This window comes from Larimichthys crocea, chromosome XII (genome assembly GCF_000972845.2).
Source record: "Larimichthys crocea isolate SSNF chromosome XII, L_crocea_2.0, whole genome shotgun sequence".
Classification (NCBI taxonomy): Eukaryota; Metazoa; Chordata; class Actinopteri; family Sciaenidae; genus Larimichthys; species Larimichthys crocea.
The window spans coordinates 3,940,719-3,961,123 of NC_040022.1; the positions used below are offsets into that span (position 1 = coordinate 3,940,719).

At 41.4% G+C, this 20,405-nt stretch overlaps 1 protein-coding gene across 5 annotated transcripts; it reads left to right on the plus strand.

The window, feature by feature from the left end:
- Positions 1-194: 194 nt before the first annotated feature.
- On the plus strand, positions 195-18,177 carry rab11fip4a (RAB11 family interacting protein 4 (class II) a). 5 transcript variants are annotated; one of them, XM_010751063.3, is made up of 15 exons: positions 195-532; positions 6,573-6,660; positions 6,849-6,937; positions 10,075-10,238; positions 10,356-10,517; positions 11,081-11,215; positions 11,688-11,723; positions 11,951-12,059; positions 13,080-13,183; positions 13,274-13,414; positions 13,715-13,796; positions 13,977-14,114; positions 14,564-14,710; positions 14,904-15,047; positions 15,130-18,177. In XM_010751063.3, the coding sequence occupies exons 1-15, from the start codon at positions 380-382 to the stop codon at positions 15,244-15,246; spliced, it is 1,809 nt and encodes a 602-aa protein (XP_010749365.1). In that variant the 5' UTR covers positions 195-379; the 3' UTR covers positions 15,247-18,177. The 5 variants fall into 5 exon arrangements, with proteins under 5 accessions (XP_010749365.1, XP_027141607.1, XP_019118089.1 ...); XM_027285806.1 differs by lacking the exons at positions 195-532; positions 6,573-6,660; positions 6,849-6,937 and adding an exon at positions 7,576-7,758; XM_019262544.2 differs by lacking the exons at positions 195-532; positions 6,573-6,660; positions 6,849-6,937 and adding an exon at positions 7,577-7,753.
- The last annotated feature ends 2,228 nt before the right edge of the window (positions 18,178-20,405 follow it).

Below are 20,405 nucleotides of genomic sequence, written 5' to 3' on the forward strand. Positions count from 1 at the left end.
TTATTTCCTCCTTCTGTTCATTTAATTTGTTTTTTATTTGTTTTCTCGAGACAAACAACGCGTTGAAAGTCATGCGCTGGTTCTCCATAGCTGAAAGGACATACGAGGTCAGTGTCATTTTATTTTGGTGGGAAGCAGGAGACGGATGGTGGCAACACACCTGGATTATTAATTAGCAGCTGGCTTGTGACGCAATGCCTCGTGCTCCAGTCGTAAATCATCGCCCTTTTCCGGAGCTCGCTCGCTCGCTCGCTCGCTGGCTCGCGCCTCCTGAACGAGCGGGTTGCTGATGTCACAGAGCTGAGGACGGAGCGATGATGGCGACCGTCGGACCGAGTGTTTCACAGTCAGCCTGAGAGAGTCGGAACCGAGCCGTACGATGGAGGGACATGCTTTTCCAGACCAGCAGCAGCTCCTGCAGTTTCTCAGGAGGCTCAAGGAGGTTTTCGACGTGTGTGACGAGGATGCTGACGGCTTCATCCGGGTGGAGCACTTGGTGGACCTCGGTCTTCAGTTCGGTCAAGGAGACGAGGTGAGAGGCTGTGGAGGACTGACTGACTCTGTTCTGTATTTAGCAATATTTCATATATATATAAATATTAATATATAAAACAAAACAGACGTCATGAGCGCCTGACAGCAACAGAACAAGTGTATCAGCTGGACGGACAACCTGTCCTACACAGACAGGTGTGCTAGCATTCAGTGACTCATTAAATATGACATTAATACATCTTCTATTATTATTATTATTATGTATTATTATTATGTATTATACATTAGCTAGTAGCATTTTTGTTTGGCTGCTGTTTGACAGATGCGTTTGTTACTTGTTAGTCTGTGTCAGGAGCATTGTGTGTGTGTGTGTGTGTGTGTGTGTGTGTGTGTGTGTGTGTGTGTGTGTGTGTGTGTGAAGCTATAGAAAATGTGTTTTGAATGAACCGTTGACAAAGAACACTGGTATCTGCATTAATTTAATTGACTTCATTATAAAAAATATGTCTTAATTGCAGCGTTCAGAGGTCAAGTTTATGTTTTAAGAGTCTATACACATTGATGATTGATTGATTTTAATTTATTGCCCTGGTCACATGTGTCTCATAACGTCATCTACAGTCGAGTTTAAACACGCTGGTGATATTACTTGTTTATACAGTGCTATCTGTCACTGTTATGTCTCAATAAACGCCTCCATAATGGCAATATTTGATATGAGTTGAGCATAATTTGATGAAGCGCTCTAATTTGTGAGGTATTTAATTCACTCCATTAACTGCAAACTAACAGTCCTGTCTGATTATATTAGTTCCTTAATTGATTTTTGACTTTCAGATGAAGGTTAGTGAAAATCTCACAGGCAGGCAGTTGAGTTTGAGGTCTGCGTCTCCGTGTGTCAGTATTAGGCTGGTATATTGTGTGGCTGAGTTTCCAGCATTGTTTTTACACTCAGTAATATGGAGTAATATTCCCTCATCGCAGGTTTATAAGTCACGATCAGTTGAGTCATCTCCGATTTGAATCACGAAGAGGTTAAACTCATTATCTGACTCAGTATTTCAGCATTTTGAGGAGCAGAATTTATAAAACCTGTCATTTTCTGTCTGAGTCATCGTCATAAATGTATCTGGAAACCCACTGTGCGTCTGAATCACTGGTTTGGGGCTCACAGGATGTGCAGTACATTAGTACATGAAGCCGAGCCACTTTGCCACATCTCCATGTTGCTCCGCTCACCTTTGACCGAACGCCATTTTGTGAACTTCAGCACCAGCACCACAAACACCGCGGTACTGAACCTTTCACATTCTTCAGCTGAATGTGCACGAGGTTCAGGTTGAGCGCAGGTGCAGTGAGGGGTTGAGGGAGCGGATTAGCTCCAAAGGGACTCCTGATCTGTAAGCGCTCCACGCTGATGATGTGCCCTTTTGTGGATTGACAGGTACAGGGGGTCTGAGATGCAATGCCTGCCTAAGTTTCAGGACCATGGAGAGGGCCGTACTAGTCCTGGGTCCAGCACCCAGCAGCAGTGCCAGGGCTCTCTCTATGGTACTGTTTGTAGTGGAACGTAGGTACATATGTAGGATTAAATAATAAATGATGCCTGGAGAAGGTCTGATACACAGTGTGTGTTCTAAATATGGAGTGTGTGGATGTCAACATTTAAGTGTGCTCTGACATTTAGATCATAATGGCATCATAATTCTTCGTTATGTGGGGTAAGTTTCAGTGTTTCTGCCAACACCGATGTTTTAGTGACTGTTTGTCAGACAAATGTAAAACTCTGAGCATTGAATCAGACATAAATGCATCTGTCCACCAAGCTTTTCACACCCAAAACCAGTGTCTGCATGGGAATGAGTCTAAAGCACATGATAGTCATGGGTAATAATGCAAAGTACATGTTGTGTATCACTTTTTAGATGTTTCAGGTGAGGTGTAGGCTAGCCTCCTTTACCTTGTGCCTGTGTTTAGTTTCTTTACTGTGTGAACTGCAACATGAGCGATGAAGAGAAAGAAATGGGACTCAGCAGGCAGATTAAAGTACCGCAGATAAATGATATCTCACGCTGAGAGTAGATTTGTCTTTAAGCTGTCATGGCGGGTGAGCACCCTGAACGCATCACTAAAAATAACTTGCTCGTACTAAGAGGACGCTACTTCTTCATCTTCCTCCTCCCCTCTCTCGCAGCTCCTCTTATCTCTATGTGTTCTTTGTCGCCATGGCGACGGGTGCTTCAGGAGGAGCCGATTGGTGGTTTGTTAAGTAATAAAAGGATCCGCCCAGCTGCTGAGAGCAGCCTATGAGACGGCGCTCACTGCACCAGTCCTGTATTTACATTAGTTTGATTTAGAGAACAGGATCATGTGTTTCTGTGGTGATCATCAGATTAATACAAACAGTCTGAAATAATATCTTTATTCCTCAACCTACATGCATGCCCCACAGTTTGTGGAGTGGAACATAATGAACAGATGCTTCCCCCACAGGTACGATTTGGGGCTGTACTCAGTGACACCTTAAATATCTGTCATGTTTTATGACATTACCACACACACAGTTTGTATGAAGTGATTCATCAGATGAAATTGGTCTTTTCTATGATTATTATTATATATTTTAAGTATAAGTTAAGTATATATAGTATAAGTTCAGTTTTGTTAACACAAGTACATGTAGGGAGCAGGTTACTCTGTAAATGTTGTTTTTGAAAGAATAAAGACCATTGACTATGGAATGTAGCAATATTTTATTAAATCCAAAACATCTTTTTCAATAAATGTTGAGTTTTGGACTTTACACATCTCTGGTATTGGAAATCACATGAGTCCTAGCCACAGCTGGAATAATTCTCGGAGCCAGACCGATATGTCTCTGGGCTAAAAGATACTTAGGGTAATTTAGATCCATTGTTGTCACAAATATCAAACATAGTAACCAAGAACACAAGGAATAGAACCCAAAAGCAAACCACTGAAGCAGAAAAGGTGCTGAATAATGGTTTAATAGCAAATGTCAATAAACAAAGACTTGATGAGGCAGGGAATGGTCAATACCAGAGAGCAGTCCATGGAAGACAAACAAATCAAAGGAGCAACAAAGTCCAAAGCCTATAAACAAGGAGAGGTCCAAGAAAACAGATTTTAGTCAAAAAACATGAGGAATATCTCTGGAAGGAGACACTGAAACCAGAGAGACACACAAAGTAAATACGCAAGCGAAGACAGTATAACAAGACACAGGTAAAACTAATCAGAAGTAAAGTTTCAGACATAAGGAGAGGGGAGAATTTCAAAATAAATCAGGAAGAAGTAAACAAGAAACCCCAAACCATAACAGTCGTGTTCTGTTCGGTTTAAAGTTTAAAGTGTATAAACTGTGAACTATCCTGCCATAATTTCATATCTTTTTCACAAGCGTTAATCATGTTTGAGTGGTCATTGGAAAAATAAATATAAGTAAATATATAAAATATTTTTTTAACCCCTGATATCAATATTGACCACAAAAATCTGTCACGCTGTATTAATTCTACAAATAATTGAATACTAATTATATTAGTATAGTCATCCTTATCTGCAACTGTTAAAAAATTCAGATTCAGAAGAAATTCCATCCATTATCAGTAATCTCTTGTCCTTTGTAGCGTCGTGGGTGGTTGGAGCCGATCCAAGCTTCAGATGCTGATTTAGAGTTATGAATGAAGCTCGGATCTATTCTGTACAGCTCCAGGGACATTACTCACAGTGAATGACATTTTTCAAGTGCACCGCATCTCTCTCGAACTTGCACTGTGTTTGAACTTCAGTGTTTGATTGTTGAAGGGGGGGGTGGGGGTTGATGAGAGGCTGTCCTTCCTGTGACCACATATCCACAATGACACTGATATTAATATTACAGGAAACAAGTGAAGGAGAGCTGGAGTGCAGGATGCACATGAGTAGATGCAGACAACACGGCTGCAGCGATGATTCACTATTAACCACAGTTTAAAATGTCACACTATTGTAACTTACTGATGAGTGGCGGCGAGTTAAGAGTTTCGTTTTCAGTGCGACATAAACATTTTTTACTAAAACTGCAAACAACAAACAAAAAAAATCAGTTTTGTTCTAAAATATATGAATGCATTATAATTGTGTAACTAAGATTTTTCCTCAGACTATGATCGTACCATCAAAATATATAATCGTTGGTTGCATCCCTCGTAGACACATCTAAAATCTTATTATTATTATTATCCACATGCATTAGGAAGTACTTTAATCAAATACAAACACAAGCATTGATTGGTCCTAACGACACTTAAGAATCGGACTGTGTGTCTGAGCTTCATGTGTGTAATAATTCTATAATAACTATTATTATAATAATGTAATAACTGTTTTCTAGCTGTCTGACATTAAAGAGTATGTATGTGTTTGATGTTAACTGGATGACACAGAGCCGTATTAGCTTTAGGCACCACATGTTGACATTTACATTTAAGCCTGTGTGATGATGTGACACTGAGCTGTGTGTGTGTGTGTGTGTGTGTGTGTGTGTGTGTGTGTGTGTGTGTGTGTGTGTGTGTGTTTGTGACTGTCAGGGTCGAGACATAATCTTGTGATGTGTGACCAAAGGAAATGTTACATCAGCTGCCCTGTCAGCAGTATTCTTGAGGACATGTAGACAAACACAGTACTGTGACAACAGAACAAACTACATCTGCTGAAGGAGACGATGCTGTGGAAAGATTAGGAAGAAGGTGGCGAATGAAGTTAAAGCTGCTCTAATCAATATTTGCATATGAATATATGCAGTAAAGAATCATCCCTCAGCTCCACACGCCCCCTCAGCTCTATGTGGTAGATTTTCTGTGATCTTGCAAAGTCAATGACATGTTTACAGCTCATTCTTCTGCCCCCAAGTGGCCAAAACAATCTGTTGTGAAATTATTCAGCAGACTGTTTACTGTCGGTTTGAACAAGAAGCTATTGATTTATTGACCAACAGTGTATTAAGCTCCAACCTGTATATAAAACCCTGTCACTTGAAGCGTCACACCAGAGTTAATGTTAACACTTAAAGCAATATTCACAGATTATAATGACAGACCTGTTGACTCACTTCTCTCTCCTCTTCCTCTGTTCTTTCATCTTTTTTTCACGCCTCCTCCTCTTTTCACCTCCATCTGTGATGTCTATTTCTATTGAATCAAACATATTTTCCCCGATGCAGAAGACAACATTTTGACCTTCATCACATCTTTTTACATCCCGTAGATGAGTTGGCGTGTTTTCAGTCACCGCTGCGATGACATTCATGTATCACTACAGAAACACAGAGTGAATTTATCATCATAATTTGCCTTATTGATGATGTCTTTAATAAAATCTATAAAGACTACATGAAGTGAGCACTCCAGACCCACTCAGCAGTAAAACACGCTATATTATTGGCAGTCTTTATTGTCCCACAGGGGGAATCTGGCTTGAAGCAGTCCATAAACGTGCACAGGGGATGTACATGAGCCTGGTGGTGGTGTCTGTCAGTTCTGTGGCTGTAGCAGTAGTCTACATGTTGATCTCAGGCCTCTGAAAGTGGGTCTGTGCTGGCGTCTCCTCTGTCCTCTCACACATGAACAACTTGCCGTAAAGGATGCAGTTGATGTTAGACTGGTTCTTCTGAAATGTAGGGCTCATATCACCAAGACAAACTCACTGTGGTGTTCTCCTCCTGCAGTGCAGACCTGTACTGAAATAAATAAGTGAAGGGAAGTGTCTACGAACCCTGCTTGCTTCCTCACGTCAGCATGCAGTAGGTGTGAATGTCAGGTTGTCAGTTTGGTGAAGCTGCATGACAATCTATCCGATAATTGCTGAGATATTTCAGTCATGACACATTGTAGAGTGATGATACTGTAGGCCTTTTAATGTACAGCAGTGAGGTGAAGAAGGCTGCTCACACAGCTCTGAACTAATGTCTCAACTGGTCTGTTGTTCCTGTCAGGAGTGCTGTATTGTGTCCGTATTGTAAAGATCTCTGAGGGGTGTTGTTGATTTGTAATCTGACTGACTCCTGTCTCTTGCAGGTGAAGAAGTTGACCAGGTACCTGGATCCTAACGCTCATGGGAAGATCAACTTCAAAGACTTTTGTCACGGAGTGTTCGCAATCAAAGGTAGGAAATAAGCAGTTAGCTGGAGGTGATCATTGTCACTTTTCCCCCCTGTTTCCAGTCTCTATGCTAAGCCAACTGGTTGATGGCTATTGGGTCATATTGATAAAAAAAAGTAAGCCAAAATATCAAACTGTTCCTGAGGAAACTGTACTAGGGATAATGTTCTTCATCTTTCTTTCTCCTCCCAGGTTGTGAGGAGATCCTGAAGATGGCTGTGGGTCCTCGCAGTGTTACCTCCAACCAGCCGTCTGTCACTGACAACGGTTACATTTACCAGGTACAATCTTTAGCGTTTCTGATAGGGATGGTTCTTTGAGCATATTTTCAGACATTAATGAGGAGGTATACTTAGTGAGAAAAAGTTGTAGTGCATTTTTTGCACTATGGCCTTAGTTGGAGGTGTTGGGTGCAGTGTTACAAAGCAGATGTGCAGATGACTTTTCATCTCCGTACATGTATTAAAAATACTAATAAATGTTCAGTTTTAAAAAGTGACTATGACATTAAGAACACAACCATCAATTTCCCACTGCTTAACCAGAGGCAGGTTGTGGGAGCAGGCTAAGCATATTCCAGACATTAGAATCATTAATTATCATAAGGATTTATCATTTTTATAATTTCTAACATTTTTCCTGGATGACTGTGGGTTACATAAAACTGCCTGTCACATTATGTAAACCAAAATTCTGAGTCAAAAGTATTTTTTGGCTTCTTATTTAATTTTTAAAATGTACTTTTGAAATTCATAACATGTTTTTTTTTTCTATAAATATATAAACATATCAAAAATTGCTGTGTGTACTGTGCAGCGCTGGAGATCAGCCCAACTGAACAGTTGCTTAGCAACAAGAGTGAGCGAGAGAGAGAGAGAGAGAGAGAGAGAGATGGGGGTGTGGCTTTGTCTCGACTGAAGCGTCGGTGTGTTTTCAAACGTGAATGACTGAACTGCAGCGATACGTGTGTGTGTGTTCAAGCTTGAACAGAAGACTCCATATGTTTATCTGGATAACACACACACACACACCCACACACACAAACAATGGTGTGACTGATGACATGGAGCTGGAGAAGAGGCACGTGCTCTTGATTGGTAAGGTGTGTGATTAGTTATTTTGAAAAGAAGGCATGTGATAGTGTGCGTGTTTGACACTGGTTTCAGATCTGTGATTCGTGCCACATCTCACTGTGCTGTTAGTTCTGTTGCGCACACACACACATTTATCTTTCTAATTGGCACGTGCAGTTTGGCGTCCCTCCCTGTGGATTCACACAGGTGTGCTGAGTTGTTCTGCTGATGGGGTGGAGCTCGGCTCACAAACAAAAAGAGTTCCACCTGGCCCAGGTAGGCAGAATGGTTGGTTGTGAATGTCCTGCAAAGGTGATGGTGAAGATTTTAGATTCAAGAGACTCAAATGCTCAATAAGAGTTTTCCAATCCAAACTAACGGTCAGCAGCTTCTACACAGTCTGATTTTCTGCATGCCTCTGGTTGTTGTACGAATGTGATCTGAAGCAGTTGGAGACCTCTGAAACTTAAATGTATTTCAATACAGTCCACAACTGTGCTGACTTTGCTCAAGGAAATAACCCACAAGTCATTGCACTTGGATGTTAAAATGCAGATGGAAGTAGAATTTCACAAGCTTTGAAAAATACATGTATACCGTGGGGGAGGAAAATCCTGGAAGTGTGAGGACACGTCACACACCAGCACAAAGTCTACTTGTCTGTCTGATGATGGCAAAATGTAAACAGGAAGTGAGAACACTGCAAATCATGAATCTATGTAATATGATTCCTTACTTCACTGTGCACAGAATTTATTTTAAATGCCTCATATACTGCAAATGTCCTCTTCATCTCAGACAAAAACATGTGTATAATTGATGAATGGAAGCTTTAGAGACCGCACCATGTCTGCTGGACTGTGTGTGTGTGAGAGACAGACAGGGTGTGTGTGGATATACACAGTCTTAAGTACAAACAGGAAGGAAATCACTTGTTTGTGAAAATGTGTGTTTGTGAGTAAGAGACAGGGTGTGTTAGTGGAGCCAGACAGGCACGTGCATAATTAATAAAAGACAGATCTGGGGCACGCTGCACCCCGCTCTGTGTGTGATGAATTAACCCAGGAGACCATCTCCAGGTCAAACGCTGGAAGAGCACTGTATTATCACAAGGTGCAGGTTGAATTAAATTCTATTTATGACAGATTTAATGCCAGGTGCACTGAGTTCAAGTGAGAAACAAAAGCATGTGGTCACTGCCACGTCCTTAGGAGCTGATCCTTAACTGCAAACTGTTAACTCTTTAGTCCAAACCAGTCACTGTGTCCTGTACAGCTGCTTCAAAGTCAGACAGTTCTGTTTAAGGGCGGATTTCTTGAAGTGGTGTACTTCCAGGCAAAGTCGGAGGTCAAAATCTTCTCCAAGCATTCTGGGTGCGTAATAAAATGTAAATGTAAACGAAAAACATGGCTGACCTTGACAAAATGCCAAGTATTCGCACATCTGCTTTCCGCGGTGCAGTGTGCATATATGAACAAAACAGCCGATGACACAAGGAAATAATTTCCATTGTACATTTCTATGCACTTTTATACTAAATGTATCTGATTTTTTTCTCCATGTACAACCTTAATATAAATAATTTGTCTTCAAACATACCTACCCCACTCGGCCAGTGGCCTTCCACTGTGCTTTTTCTAGTTTTTTCTAGTAGTAGGTCAGAATTTCTCAAGTTTGATTTGTCTTGAGCACAGCATTATGATTAAAAAGTGTCTCTAGTGATGGTTTCCTGTCTTCGGAAATGATGTTAATGACAAACGGAAGGGCCGCCTAAAGTCACAGAAAAATCTGGATGTAATTTAAGATTTCTACTGCTGTAGATTAGATTAGATAGATTATTAAGTATAGGACTTATTGTTAGGGGTCGGATGTTTTTTTTTATTTGTATTAAAAGCAACAGCCATAGTTTTATTCATGTTTTTCTACAAGCTTTCCTCAGCAGCCCCTGAATAAATTGTTAAACTGTTAAAGCGGAGACCAGTTTTCAGGTTTTCCAAGGAAAATGAAAGTCTATTTTATTCTGTGATCTCTGAAATACAGTGTATTAGTCTGTCAAATTAGAAGTCACGGATTATTATAGAACAGATGGAAGAGGACAACCAGTTGTCTTCTCACGCTGACATTGTACTAATCAGTCAATTGAATTTAGCTGTTTTCTTTGATAGGAAGCATTAATGCTCAGAGGCCTTCTGAGTCGAGTTTATGTACACGATGATTACAGAGTGTACCTTCAAGTCATGATGTGTTGTCTTTGCACTGAATGATGCAGACAATCTCCTGTACACAAACTCTCTGTCAAAGCTGTTTTAACTTTTGCTAATGTTTGCTTCTGTCTGTGTGCGCAGAACGGCGAGGCCAAGCTGGGCCCTCCTATTATCATGTGCACACGCTCCTACCCAGAATGCAGTGCGTATGGTGAGGGCTGTGGTGCAGACGGGGAGTGTGACATGGACAGCAGCGGTGAAAACGGCAACAGCTCTGACTCTCTGGACCCAACACGACAAGACGGGTCAGTCACATGGGCCGTTATGATGAAGCTGAAATAATAAAAAAAAGTTTACCTGATTATTGAAGCACTCTGGACTGTTTGAAATTATCCATCCTTTTTGTGCTTCCTGTTATGCAGCCGCCTGATTGGCTCCGCGTCTGCATCCGTCATCTCCGGGGAGGAGCAGTTTGAGGACTACGGTGAGGGGGAGGATGTTGATTTTACTCCCAGCAGTCCTTGCCCCGAAGATGACACCAGAACAAATGGCTTCTCAGACCTGGGCTCCTCCCTCCCCTCCAGGTTGGTGGTCAGGCAGTCTCAGAACCCATCAGTTATCCTCTGACAAAGATATACCCTCTGGATAGTGGTCCCTCTTCATACTATATTCTATTTCTAAGCACGAGTGAGTGTGTAGTATTTTCACTCTGGAAAGTTCAGAACATTTGGCACTTACTTAAAAAACCCAGTATGTACAAAATACTAAACGTGTGTGGTGTTGAGTACCTTTGTTCCCCCTTAATGCACTGCACAAAGGAAATGAAGAGCTGCTCACAGCAGCCACATTAAAGAAATTGTGGATGACAGTCCACACCAAAGCATGCAGAGCGCTTTAAAAGCTTTTTTCCATGTGATAAATAATCAAATACACAAATGAATTCAGCTTCAGGTCCTGGTGTTCATGCTGAGTCACTGTCATGACTCTGTGGGCGCTTACATAGAAGAGAACCATCAATAACGTTTTTGTAGTAGTCCTGCTAATCTAAAAATCAAAGATGTGGATCATCACGTTTAATGTATTTCTTACTCCTATTTTAATATTGTTAGCACAGTAATATATATTTCAGTTGCTGATGTCATTGCAGTGCCGGGCAGACTCCTCAGAAGATGCGGCAGCTGTACAACAGTGAGCTGCTGGACATCTACTGTTCTCAGTGCTGCAAGAAAGTCAATCTGCTCAATGACCTGGAGGCTCGACTACGAAACCTCAAGGCCAATAGGTAGAGAACACACACACACACGCACATATGAATACACACAGCACACAAAGACAGGAGCATGAACACAGAGGCTGAGTGGGACCAAACAGCGATGGTCGGGGAGAGAAGATAACTCCCCCGGTATAACAATGCTCACATACACACAAATCTCTTATTCATACTTGGCACGAGATGCTGCACCCACATCCAGGGGTGAGCCTGAGCTGTTGCTATGGCAACCGTATTGCAAGCTGGTGGGGTGGCTGGTTGCAAGTTTGTGTGTGTGTGTGCAGCAACAAAGAACACATGGCAGATCAATTATTATTATTATTAGGATTTAGATTTGTCTTCATTTAATCTTTGATGTTTAATCATGACCAGAGCTAGCAGAAGTCACAGCGTACTAGCAGAAATAATAACAGCACAGCACAGTAGTAGTTGTGGCAGTAGGAGTAGCATGAGGCTCACTGTGTGAATTTGTCTCTTGTTTCAGCCCCAACAGAAAGATTTCCAGCACGGCGTTTGGACGGTGAGTGATCCGACCTTCCTACTAATTAAAATACTGCACTGCAACCTCCATTTGCATAGAAAGAGGGGCCCCTCACGGCCAGTCACAATGATGGGTTCAGCATTTAGCTTGGTGATTAATAGAGTCCTATAATGGAAGATTCAGAATTCTATATACCATCATCATCATGTTGAATGAATTATAATGTCTGCTGCCTCCTAATGTGTCCTGTCTCCTCCACCCTGCAGTCAGCTGTTCCAGGCCAACCACAGCGTGTTCGGGTCCAGTCAGGGCAGCAGCACAGAGGACCTGTTCACGGACAGCATCGACTCCTGCGACCTCGACATCACAGAGAAAGTACGAACACACGCAGACAGATTCGGAGCCTCATCAGGATCTCTTTGTTTGAAATCAAATCTACCATCAGGTTCACCTGCCAAGAAGCAGCAGTGTCATAGAAGGACGCCCTTTTGGTGAATTTCTTGGATGTCTGGACTCAACCATACTGACTTGATTCCTTGTCAGTGTAGCGTGTTGGTTCGGACTGTGCAGAGAACTGAAGTCAGTGTCACGTTGCTGCAGTCTTAACCTCCTGCTGCATTTCACCTAGAAGGCATGTTCTGCTGGGTGAAATCACTTTAGTGATTTTGTATATCAGTATTTTAGGAACTATTTATTGCACCTTAACTATTTGACATCACAAAAGGACGGCAAATGAGCTTCCTACCAGGTACACCGTGGCTTTCACCTCCAGTTGCGTGCTGTGTTTTGCCAGCAGACAATTCAAAATGTCACTTCTTCATAAACATGCAAACCTGGATAATTAAAGATGATCTTTGATGTGCAGAAACACTAATTCGGTGTGAGTACGAGTTGGTCCATTAGATAGTTTTTATGACTATGAAATGCCAAAAAATATTTTTATGGAGTCCAGTCAATGTCAAATGTAACGAAAAAAGAAAAAAAACAAGCCGAGCAGTCACACAGCAGTGCACATGCTGAACATTTAGGCAGAGCTCAGCCCCAGTTTGTGCCTCCATCCTGGAGCTTTGTGTTTGAATATGCAAATGCATAGAACATATGACAAATGTGTTCAAATCTATAAAATAAGTGAATAACAAAATCAATACAGGGTGTGTGTGATGCCTCCTCCTTTGAATCTAGTTCTGCAGACACCAGCAGAAGCTGATGTCCATGACTAGCTTCCAGCTAACTGAACCTCTTGACCTTGTGTGAACTAATTTGCAGCGACACGATTTCCTGTTAGGAGGAGCTGACATGTTGCGTGCAGGGCTCATTTCCACCTGAGGCCTCCTTAAATATGCATGTCTGTGTCTGTGTGTTAGGATGAGTTCAAAGCCTTGTTGTCTCCCTCAGGTCAGTTATCTGGAGAAGAAGGTGACAGAGTTGGAAAGTGACAGTCTGGCCAACGGTGACCTCAAGTCTAAACTCAAACAGGAGAACACACAACTTGTGCACAGGTAGGGAAAACACGCACACACAAAGAGTCTAAAAGCAGGTTTATGTTCTCACTGCATGTAACTGGGTTTTTTTCTTTGTTTGCATCCCAGGGTGCATGAGCTGGAGGAGCAGGTGAAGGATGCGGAGGCGAGGGCAGATCAGAATCTGGAGGACGAGACCAAAAGGCACCGGGAGGCTTACAGCAAGATGGAGAGGGACAGAAACCTCGAGATAGACCTGCTCTGTAGCAGGTAAACCCATCCACTATGAAGTGGAGTTTCCACCATAATCCAGAGAGATGTCGGCGCTTGCTGTGGTGTTGACTCGATGTCAAAAACAAACAGTTTCCTGTCCACTGAACAGTGATCAGCCTGTCTTCTAAATGTCATGAGGGTGGAGGAACGGTGATGCTCCTAACCCTTCAATTCTGCTACCTCATATATTGTTACTGTTAGAGGAAAACCAGACTGGAACCAGCATCTTCTCAGACTCTAGGTTCTGTGTGAGATTGTACTGAAGCTGTGTGTGTGTATCTGTGTGTGTGTGCGCAGGGTGCAGCAGTTAGAAGAAGAGAACGGAGAGATGAAGTTAAATGTGTGCAGACTCAAGTCTCAGACTGAGAAACTGGACCAGGTGAGTGTGATTCACTAAAAGAATGAAAAAGACGAGGCAGAACACAAGCAGACAGACATCAGCTGTAAACGTCCATCACAGTATACAGAGCGTCTCGTTGTAGTCATGTTATAATAACTAATAGAAATGTTGGCCCAAGATGCAACTCAAATTTCAATCTGTTATCCTTTGTCTCTGCAGGAGAAGCAGAGGATGACAGACAAGCTGGAGGACACCAGTCTGAGGCTGAAGGATGAGATGGACCTCTACAGGAAGATAATGGACAAGCTGTGGCAAAACCGCCACGAGTTTCAGAAGGAAAAGGAGGCCATGCAGGAGGTGAGGCACGCAAGATCAGTGCTTCTCTAACTGAAAGGCGACATTTCAAATGTTTAGACTCCATCACTAAATTTATGCCAAACCAGTTTCTCGATGATCATCAAGCAGTGACACCGTCACTATGAACACATGGTGAAAGATGACACTGTCATAACACGAAGACAGCATTACAGTCGCACTTTAAAGTTAGTGAGAAACATGAGGATCGCTGTCGCTCTGTGGCTGGAGAGAAACTGCAGTAATGAAACTTTTTTCCAGACAGTCTGTTTCTTTGTTTTTTGTTTAGTCATTGTTGCTCACAGTGAGGTAACCTTTTCCATTAACCTTTTTCAAACCTCACGTACCCCCTGCAGTACTCCAAAGTAAGCCTGTTTGAGAAACAAACAGATAACAGACGCGTTCCTGGAAAATATTTGGCAGTTGCATCTAACCTGAGCTCTTCCCCACAGCTGATCGATGATCTCCGCCGCGAGCTGGAGTATCTGCAGTGTTTTAAGCTGGAGATGGAGCATCCAGGAAAGGGCAAGGGGCTGTCTGAGTACAACGCCAGGACCAGAGAGATCGAAATGGAGCACGAAGTCAAGAGGCTGAAACAGGTTTACACACACTCATCCTTCTTCTTCTATCCTCATGGGGCTTTCTGTTCTCTACACTTACTCCCAAACAGTTTCTTCAAAGAAGCATAAGATCTGCACATTCAGCTGCTGAGAGTTTTGTCAGATACTGATAAAGGCAGTACTACAAAACCGTGGAGAGAAATCCCCTCTGAAAGGATCTGTTGTCTTGTAGGAGAACCACAAGCTGCGGGATCAGAACGACGACTTGAACGCTCAGATTCTCAGTCTGAGTCTGTACGAGGCTAAGAACCTGTTCGCCTGTCAGACCAAGGCTCAGTGCCTGGCAGCTGAGATTGACAACGCATCCAGGGATGAGGTTAGTCTGCTGCTGATGGACGGCTGTAACATTTGATATGACTGCTCGTCTAACGCATCGCTCTCTGCCCTCTGTCTCTCAGCTTGTCGACGCTTTGAAGGAGCAGGAGGAGATCAACCTGCGTCTGAGGCAGTACATGGACAAAATCATTCTGGCCATCCTCGACCATAACCCCTCCATCCTGGAGATCAAGAGTTAAACGCCACGCACACGCACATCCTTGTAACACTGTAGTTGTGGAGATCTTCCATTACCTGACTTTTAGCTTGTACCTTAAAGTTACAATCCATAAGATTTCAGTCCTGGTTGTTTTGGCTCAGAATTCTGGGGCCATTGAGCAGTTATAAATGTCAGAAATACAACTGAAGAGCAGCCGGTAGGTCAGTAATCTGCCCTTTTCAACGTGCTAAGAGCAGCTGTCATCAAGTAGGTCCTCCTTGTAATATTTAAAACTGATTTGGCGTCAGCAAATTATCACGTCTGGTTTCACAGAGGAATCTTTCATAATCAAAATTGGCGCTTACCCACATTTCCATCTAAACACTGAACGCAGCTCTGTGTTTTCCCAGCTGAAGCTGAATTTGAGCATTAGCACTAACCCAATCCAGCTGTGATTTTGCATCAGATTGAGAGATTACAAACTCTGGATTACATGCTGCATCACTACCTGACAATCCCTCATGCATGTGAAGGCAATTTGAATTCAGCACTGGAATGGCGGACCCTGCCACAAAAAAAAAAAACATATATAGAGAGGCCATAACAGAATTTAAATTCATTGATTAACTGTTGCTGAAAAACCATAAATATAATTGAATAACAGTGTTTGATTCTATGTAAATCTTAAGGATTATAACTTTAAACAAAATTCTGAATGTCCTAAATGTCGTCACTACTTATGACTGTTGCTCACAAATGTAGTTACTCGGGTGCGCGCGCACGTGCACACACACACACACACACACACACACACACGAGACACGTGTATTTACCATCACAGCAGACGATCTTCATAACCACTAGAACCAAACATTTGTAATTGGGCAATCTGTGAATCTCTGTGGAATTATTGTGTCATGATTAATTAATTCAGCTGTTATATAACTGTATAGATAAAACTCCTAAAATGTGGGGACTGGAGAAGATTTGAGAATACAAATATTTTGGCTTCACTTTATTTCTCATAGACACAGTATAGAACAGCACAGAGATATAACATGGCTGTCACTTATTGGGGTTGGAGTGTTGGTTATAAAACAGTTAGTGATTAAAGGACCATACCAGTGTTTTTCATGTTTTCCATAAACCATTTTCCAAAGATGTGTTCTTACCATCTTCCAGGCAGCCCTTAATTTTCTTTAGAGTTCATTATTCATGTCCCCAAAAAAATTTTTTTTGTTGTTAAAGTCACAGTATTGTGTGGCAATGCTGAGCAGATGTTTAAAACATCTGACATTAAAGGTGATTTTCACACTGTATGGAAATGAATGGAAGCACTAAGAGAAGGAGGAACACTTAAAGGACATTTTTTGGAATTACACTTGACTCGGTCTCATGACTGTGTTAAGTACAGTGCTTGAGTTAGGACAAGGTTGGCTTAGCATAAGGATTTAAAGCAAGGGGAAACAGCTAGCTCGACTCTGTATAAAGCACATTAATGAAGCTGTTTTATCCAGTTTTTGTGCACAAACAGAAATGCAAAACATGAAGCAGTAGTTTTAGATGGAGTTGCAATTATTAAGTTCTTCTACAAAAGGTTTTTCCCTACACCCAGTGCTTCTGAGCTGGTTACAGCATGCATAAACACTGACATGGTCCTTTTAGGTGACACACTCACACAAATTTTTAACCCTTAAATTTGACCGTCTCAGCACAGCTGAATATCTACACATGATCAATACACGCTGAATGCTACAACAAATACATTTTTAGTGGTTGTTAAACTGTTAATGTCAGTGGCAAACTCATTGAGCCTATAAGGGACAATTAACTGCTGCAGGATGTGTTTCTGAAGACAACTCCTGTTCAAGGTATTTAAAGGTGCCAAGAGCTGATGTTATGTGCCAAATCTGAGCATTTCACTGTTTACATGTGATAGTTGAAGGTCGTCATACTCATCCTTCACACAAATAGCTGAAGAGCTGGAAATGTTGACTGTAAGTGTAAAGTTTACCGTCTACGTGTCAGCACTTTCTCGGCCGTATAGGAAATTATGATCACTAGCAGTGCCATGAAGCAATGATATACACTGATCTGACAGTTTGAGTCATGTTGTGCCATCAAACATAGGGAACAAAGGCAGTGAGGAAGACTGTAAACCTGCAAACATGGAGGTAAACAAAGCAGGACTTAAAACATGAAAAATGCACTCGACACATTTTGTTAGACCGGATGGATCCGGTTCTGCCTTCAGTGTCTTTGGAAACATTCTACATGTGTTGTAAATGAGTCTCACTTTAAATCATTTAACCTGAATATTTAACCTAGTATTATTTCACACATACCACAGTGTGACCAAGATATGAACACACCAAAAGGTACTCACAGGTGTGTCACAGTGAGGAGCTGCTATAGTGAGCACTATATTTAGTTAGAACTGAAAGTTTTGCTTCATTGCACAAATTGTTCACTTGATTTTTATTTTCAGTTTATTTGCTTGTTCGTTCACGTTTTGTGCTTTTGCATACGAGGTATAAAAAGAAATGATTTAAGCAGTCCATTGTCGCCATTGTAAGTGATTTTTTTCTTTTATTTTTTATACTGACCATGTTTACTTTACAACACAGTATTGTGATTTCACACATTGTAAATGTTGTACAGAATCTAGTTACTATTCATGTGCAAGTCATTCTGCTTATTACAACAGTCTGTTTGACAGTTTTCACACAAAATACGAAAATCTGTGTTGTAGATTATGATATGAACTCAATAATATATAGCACACTTCAAAGTGTCATAGCCAAAGTATTTACCTGGAATAATACTATTTAACAAAAAGACAAAACATTAGAGTTTGTCACAACTCACGTGTCCACTTTGATTTCTTTTACTTGTGTACTGCACATGGAATTATGGGTGACCATGTTAAACTAGATGTGTAAATAAAATACATTCGCTTTGGCATGACAAAGTTGGCCGTTTGTTTTTTTTGTTGTCTCTGAGGTTGTGTTGGAGAGTTGATAGAAAAAATACTATTGAACATGACACTACACTGCTTTTAGACAGGTACCCTTATCCAGTACTTCGCTTTTTGTGTGTTGTAGATATTACCCCCAAGTTCCCATCAACTATACTGCAGACAAAGACCCATAAAACATCTCATGCCACACTGCTTGGTTTCAGTTTTTTGTGTTTTTGAGAGATTTGAGACACATATATCATCAACACTAAATGTATTAACTCTAGAATTTGGCTCACAGTACCTCTGCAAAACAAAGCCACAAAATTAGGCACAGTAGTTTCTCCACTTTGTCCAGTTGGTAATCTGTCTAATCCCACAAATGACTCCAAAAAGGACTGAAGAAATGTTGTTTCAAGTGTAAGTGGTTTACATTACATTACATTGCATTCAACAGACGCTTTTATCCAAAGCGACTTACAGAGGAGGACATAAGCTTATGTCAATGGTCGTTCAGTTCTAGTACATTCTTTCTAACAAGCAAACATGCACATGAGTAATCAACTGGTTTACCTGATATTTATTTTCTGTTGTTTCCAGACACCTCTATCTACTACTGATGATGGCTTCAAAAGTAAAACTGAAAGTCGGTTCTGAACAATGTGTTATTGTCTCTCCTAATTCAGAATAACTCTACACTTTGATACTTTAACTCTTAGTAAAACGCCAGATTTCGACATTTATGATTCTGCCTTGAAATGCAGTCTCAAGCACCCAGAAGCTCTCAAATTGTTAATGGCAAGCAATACGAATAAAATCTTTTTTGAATCAGAATCCTTTTATTACTCAGGTACTTCATATATAGACAGGTAATCTCAATGTACATGCAGATATAGACATAAGTACTGCTAAAAACAAAGAACTTGACAACCCTATAAACAACATATAAACTATGTAATATAAAAATGTATAAAAGAAAAGAAAATATGTGTATTTTGGTTTGGGGAGGGGGGGGTCCTCCTGTAGTCCACTATCATCTCCACAGTTTTTAGTTGTTGGAATTCCAGATTGTTCTGACTGCACCAGAAATCCAGCCGTTTATCAGGCAGATGATCGTTGTGTCGAGTTTAGTGCAGTCATTGGTCTAAAGGTAGAAAAGCAGTGGGGAGAGTGAACGGTGCCAGTGCCGATTGTCCGGGTGCTGGATGTGATGTTCACCAGCCTCACCTGCTGCCTTCTGTTGGTCGGGAAGTTTGTGAAGTGGAGGCTGGCACAGTGATCTTGGTGAATTTGATGTGTAGGATCGCTGGAGTGATATTGTTGAACGCCAAGCTGAAGTCTACAAACATGATCCTTGCATAAGTCCCTGCAGAGTCAAGGTGTTGCAGGAAGTAGTGCAGTCTCATGTTGACTGTATTACCCACAGACATGTTTGCCAAACTGGAAAACTGCAAGGAGTTCCAACAAGGGGTCTGTGATGTCCTTCAGTGTGTCAACACAAGTCTTTCAAAGGACTTTATGAGTACAAATGTCATGATGACAGGCATGTAGTCATTTAGTCCTGTGATGGAGGGTTTTTTGGGGCCCAGGATTATTGTGGGGTGTTTGAAGTATAAAAACCTTAACATATGTACATATATTTACATTTTGATAAAGTCTTGGGGTTGGGAAGGCAAAAAGAAATGTATTTTAAATGCCAGAGAGCCAATGAACTGGAGAAGATGCACAGAGCTTTGGGTTAAAGCTTTGTCAGTTTTTAAACCTAAAATGCAACTTTGATCATGTTTAGCTAGCCTTGCCTGAGAATTGTTAGTCAGTTTTCTCAACTAAATGATACTAAATGATGTCATTCACTGAACTTTCCATTTAGCAACTGTCTGTCTTGAAGTGTGTTTCTTCACACAAGACATGATTCTACCTCGTGTTATAACTGACACAGAGAAACTGAGGACTCATTGTGATTTAACTCAATTCCAACTGCAGGGTAGAGAGGTTCAGTGAATGTAGTGTTGAAGGTGTGGAGGTGGATCAGTGTGTCAGAGGAGACCCTGTAGAAGGACAGAGTACCGGCAGGCCAGTCCAGATACACTGCTACTCTGCCATTGTCAAAGGAGAAGTTGATTGGTATGATTACCCTCCTATTTTTGTGACAGGCAGAGAACTTATTACCACAGCGTAACAGACTCCAGGACTTGTCATTCTGTCCGATCCAGCTGTCGTCATCCTGTCCTTTCCTTTTG

Excerpts from the sequence above, each read along its gene's own strand:
- rab11fip4a (XM_010751063.3), top strand. The coding sequence starts at position 380 with ATGGAGGGACATGCTTTTCCAGACCAGCAGCAGCTCCTGCAGTTTCTC. Across the intron at positions 6,938-10,074 it reads ACAACGGTTACATTTACCAG|AACGGCGAGGCCAAGCTGGG; the intron begins GTACAATCTTTA and ends CTGTGTGCGCAG. Across the intron at positions 11,724-11,950 it reads TCCAGCACGGCGTTTGGACG|TCAGCTGTTCCAGGCCAACC; the intron begins GTGAGTGATCCG and ends TCCACCCTGCAG.